Source organism: Tupaia chinensis, unplaced genomic scaffold (genome assembly GCF_000334495.1).
Source record: "Tupaia chinensis unplaced genomic scaffold, TupChi_1.0 Scaffold000332_1, whole genome shotgun sequence".
Taxonomy (NCBI): Eukaryota; Metazoa; Chordata; class Mammalia; order Scandentia; family Tupaiidae; genus Tupaia; species Tupaia belangeri.
In genome coordinates, this window is record NW_006159826.1 from 127,696 (window position 1) to 132,509 (window position 4,814).

Here is a 4,814-nt window from a genome sequence, read left to right on the forward strand (position 1 = left end):
CCCCCCCCCCCAGCCTCCTGCACCGACCTCTCCAGGCCCATGGACACCATCAGTGCTGGCCCATGGCAGCACAGCCACCCCGTGGCACCTGTCCCTCCTGAGCCGGGGAGGGGCCTAGAGACAGGAGGGCAGGAGGGCTGGTGGGAACTGCAGGGCTTGGGGTGCCCCGACAGGCATCGGCCACCCACGATGCCTGAGCACAGTCCACCTTCCGCCTGCCCTCCCTCAGCTCTCCGAAATGTCCGTCACCCTGCTGCGAGAGCCATCCAAGTCCCCCCTGGAGGCGACCACACTCACCCCCTCCTCCACCTGCCCCTCTCTGGTGGAAGGGCGGTACGGAGCCGTTGACCTGAGGTGAGTGGGCTCTGGGCAGCTTTGGCATCCCGGTGACGGTGGAGAGGCAGGGCCTTGGAGATGGGCCTCCGTGGCCACAGACGGTGCCCACAGCACCCTCTGCTTGGTCCCCAAGGCATTGGCCGTTCTCAGCTTAATGCTGGACGTGAAGAGATGCCAGACCGCTTTCCCCAGGTGGCAGGACAACAGGGGAGCCCAGACGAGGGGCCGGGTGTGGGGCCAGCTGTGGGCCCCCGCCGTGCCCGACACCCCTGGGATCAGGCAGACACTGGCTGCCCTGCAGTGGCTCCGAGAGGGATGGCACGGGGGCGGGGGCAGCCCAGCCCAGGAGAGGCCATGGCAGAGCCAGCGTGCCCTCTATCTTCCCAGGCTCCCAAGGCCCTGCTCCCCGCCAGCCAGCCCGGAGCCCGAGCCCGTGCCCGTGCCCGAGGCAGACTCTAAGAAGCTCCCGTCTCCTGGCCGAGCGAGCGACGCAGACAAGGAGCCCCCACGCCTGCTGGTGCCTGACATCCAGGAGATCCGTGTCAGGTATGTGCCCACCCGGCGGGAGCGTGAGTACCGGGCCAGCCCTGCAGCAGGCCAGGACACGGCTTGGTGCTGCGGGCCGGGGCGAGGGCTGGCCTAACTGTGGTGAGGGGTGGGAATGAGCAGGCGGTGTGGGGCCAGGGCTCGTGGGAGGAGCCAAGAGGTCACGGGGCATGGGTGACCCACGCGCTGGGGTCTTGGGCCCTTCTACCCACGAGGCGGCTGGCAGCGCTGTGGCCCGGGCGGGCGGGGCAGTGGCACTACGGCGGCCACCGGCCGGTTGTCCACGAGGTGTGTGAGCAGAGCCCCTCCCGCAGCCCGATCGTCTCCAAGAAGGGCTATCTGCACTTCCTGGAGCCGCACACGGCCGGGTGGGCCCGGCGCTTCGTGGTGGTGCGGCGCCCCTACGTCTACATGTACAACAGTGACAAGGACGCCGTGGAGAGGTTCGTGCTCAACCTGTCCAGCGCCCAGGTGGAGTACAGCGAGGACCAGCAGGCCATGCTCAAGGTACGCCAGCCACCGGGCAGTGGGGCCCTGGTGGGGAGCGGAGGGCCGTCTGCTCACTGTCCCGAGGAAGCCCTGCTGGCCTGTCCCTGTGGGCCTCATGGTCACCACGACAGCCAGCACGATAAGCCGCCCACGTGTGGGGCCAGCGCCAACACTGTCCGTGTGGCGGCCAAGACCCAGCCCCCGCAGGGGTGCCCAGGGCCGGGCAAGCATGCAGGTGTGGGCAGGGCTATTGCTCCAGAGCCCTGCTGGGCCGCCCCGCTCGCCTGCAGGAAGCTGCTGCTTCGGCCCGAAGGCAGGTGCAGGGCAGACGGGGGCTGTGCACGGTCTGGACACGGAGCTGAGCCGAGGCCCAGGGCAGGGCAGTGTCCTGGCCACAGAAGGTCCCTGCAGGGCGTCACAGCCCATGGGGCCAGGACAGCGTGTGCCCTGCCGGGCCTACACCGCCGTCCAATGCGGGTCTTCTGTCTGATCTCCCTTGTGCCCGGACGGGCGTGAGGCCTCGGTGCTCACCCCAGCTCCCTCTGCAGACACCCAACACGTTCGCTGTGTGCACGGCGCACCGCGGCATCCTGCTGCAGGCGGGCAGCGACAAGGACATGCACGACTGGCTGTACGCCTTCAACCCCCTGCTGGCCGGCACCATCCGGTAGGGCAGCGCGCCGCACCGCCACTGCGTCCTCCGGGAGCGCTGTGTCCTCCCAGGAGTGCCGTGGGACAGCGTTGGGGCTCAGCGGGAGGGAGGGCGCAGGCCTCCTGCTGGTGGGGGCCACAGGTGCTCTTGAGGATGGCACTCTGTTTGGGGCTGCATCGCAGCGGCATGAGTGCTGATCCTGGCGGAGAGCCCCCGAGTTTGCCCTGACAGGGCAGCGTAGGGAGATCCCGCTCACATCAGGCGGGGTCGGGCAGGATGGAGCGCCTTGTCCCTCCCACAGAGAACTTAGAAAATGGGGTGGGCCTGGCCACAGCGGCACCTCTGCACGAGACTGGAGACCCGTGAGGCATGGTCTGTACCAGTGCAGCCTGCATAGGCGTGGAGCTGCCAACGCCCTGTCTGATGGGGCTCGGGCTGGCGGGCGAGCGTGGCCAGGCCCTGCAAGCAGGCCTGTTTCTCTCTGTGCCTTTCTGTCTCTGTCTCTCTCTTATAAAAATGGGTGGGTGGAGAGGGGTCCCAGGAGAGCAGAGTGCCCAACTGCGTGGATCGGTGCAGGTATGTCTCTCCCTCGGGGTGCTCAGGGACCAGGGCACACAGCCGGGCACCACGCCGCGCCGCGAGGAGGCTGCCCTTGGTCTGCTGGGTCAGCGCCCGGCCGACCGCCCTTCCTCTGACTGTCCTGCAGGTCCAAGCTGTCCCGGAGGAGGTCTGCCCAGGTGAGGGTCTGAGCCGAGCAGAGCCCCCCGACGTGCGGCAGCCCTGGCCGGCCCACCCCACCCATGCCCGTCTGTCATCTGCCGCCCAGCCCTTTCCCCAGACAGCCGACCTCCGAGACCCCTCCTCGGGGACACCGAGCTGGACAGTGGCCCCACATGACTGACACTCCCAGCAGACCCCGTGCGTGTCATTTCTTTGAGTGTGCTCTGGGTGGAAGGAGGTGGAAGGTGCCGGGAGGCCAGAGGGCCCAGCCCTGGTGTCGCCGCTGTTCCAATATTTTTTTAAGCATAGACGTGTAATTAATATACAGTAGTTAGTGACGCTGCACGCTCGGAGTAACTGTGAGACTGTGCTGTTTACAAGTATTTATTTCTGATGCCTCCGCTAGGCCTGTGAGAGTCAGGTGGCCCCACCCCATCCCTCTGGTCCCCAGCGTGTCCCCAAGCCTGCCAGGGAGTGAGGGTGGGAGCACTGCCTTAGGAGATGGTGCAGGGTGCCCGGGCACGCGGCGTGAAGAGTGGTGTGCTGTCGTACGGGGTGGGCCACACGAGCTGCTGTCTGGGGAGGTGTGAGGTGCGGTCAGATGGCACCTTCTGGGGGCTGCCCTGGGGGCTGGGCAGAAGGGTCTGGAGCCCACCGGGCAGGTGGTTGAGTTGAGAGGTCAGGATGACAGGTGAGGTCAGGGTGCGGGGTGGCAGGTCAGGTGGTGCGGGGCTCATATGCAGCCCCTTGAGGTGCCGAGAGGGACAGAGGGGCCCAGGGCGGCTCCTAGGAGCGGGGTTTGTGACTGACGGGTTCTGGCAAAGGCCTGCCTCTCTGGGTACAGGGTTTCTGAGTTCTGGGGAAATTGGGGCGGGGTCCCTCCAGGCAGGCGAGGGCAGTGAGCGGACTGTTCTACATCAGGGTGCCCCTGGTGCCTGAGGGCCGTCAGGGCAGGAGGGGCTGCCAAGCTGGGTCCTGTGGGCGTCCTGGCCAGGCCAGAGGCTGCAGAGCGGTCACAGGCCGGCTGGGGGTGTCAGCAAGCCCGGCTCCACCCACGCCCGCCATGAGCAGGCTGCAGTTGGGTCAGGGGCCACAGGCACCAGTCAGGTCTCCAGCACTTCCCATCCAGTCAGGCAGTGCGGAGGGGCTGCCGCACCCCCATGTCGCAGTCCTAGGCCAGGCTGTCCCTGCATGGCTCTGGCTGGCACCGGGACTCTCTTGTGCCCTGAGATCGGAAATGCTCAGAGCAGCTCTCCCCTGGGAAGAAGGGACTCAGGTGAGCCGTGCCGTCCCTCAAGGCTTTCCGTGGGGACGCCCCCTTCCCTGGCCTCAGACCAGGAGGCAGAATGACCCAGGCTGGGCAGGAACGGGTGTCAGTGGCCGCCCGGCCCTGGTGCCAGGTAGAGATTTGGGCCTGCCATGAGGCAGGACACAGAGAGTCCCTGGAGAGCTCCCAGTGGCAGCCCCGCGCGGCTGCTGCTTCTGTGCTATGGTGCTGTGTGTGTGCTCTCTCGGGTGTGGACGTTGGTCCCAGGCACGTCTGCGGCCGCCAGCTGGCCCACACTCCCACCAGACGCTGTCCCCGAGGCTAGGGCGCAGATGCTGAGGGCTGGTGTGGAGCAAGTGCCGGCCATGGTGCCCGATCGCTGTGAGGCGGGGAGGAGCGGGGACCGGCGGCTGTGCCCGCTGCTCTGGACCCCAGGTTGGCAGAGAGAAGGACAGGCCTGCCACGGCCCCTCAGGTCAGCCAGCCTGAGCGTGAAAAAAAACCGGCCCCAAACGCAGGTGTCGGGGGCCAGCCAACCTGCAGACCACCTGTTGCCGGGCAGGGCCCAGGGGAGCCTCCTCTGCCCGGGGGGCCATGGGGTGGTCCGTGTCGGCCTGGTGCACCTGGGTGTGGGCGAGGGCTGGAGATGGCTGCCCCACCCACACTGCATCCCTGCCGAGGCCTGTGTGGTAGGGTCTTGAGTCAGCGTGGGTGGGGGGGAGTCCCATCTGAGTCAGGAAACCTGGTCTCTTTACACCCGCCCTGCCCTGCCTGAAGCGGCCACCGCACCCCGGGACTCGGTTCC

General features: G+C 67.5%; 1 protein-coding gene across 1 annotated transcript in view; it reads left to right on the forward strand.

Annotated features, from left to right (window-relative positions):
- Nucleotides 1-4,495, forward strand: part of KIF1A (kinesin family member 1A) — a 129,046-nt gene extending 124,551 nt beyond the window's left edge. The window contains 5 exon segments of the mRNA XM_006151913.3: nucleotides 230-354; nucleotides 724-882; nucleotides 1,197-1,389; nucleotides 1,920-2,038; nucleotides 2,730-4,495. Of these exon segments, the coding sequence (XP_006151975.1) occupies nucleotides 230-354; nucleotides 724-882; nucleotides 1,197-1,389; nucleotides 1,920-2,038; nucleotides 2,730-2,772 (639 nt within the window). The 3' untranslated portion in view covers nucleotides 2,773-4,495.
- The last annotated feature ends 319 nt before the right edge of the window (nucleotides 4,496-4,814 follow it).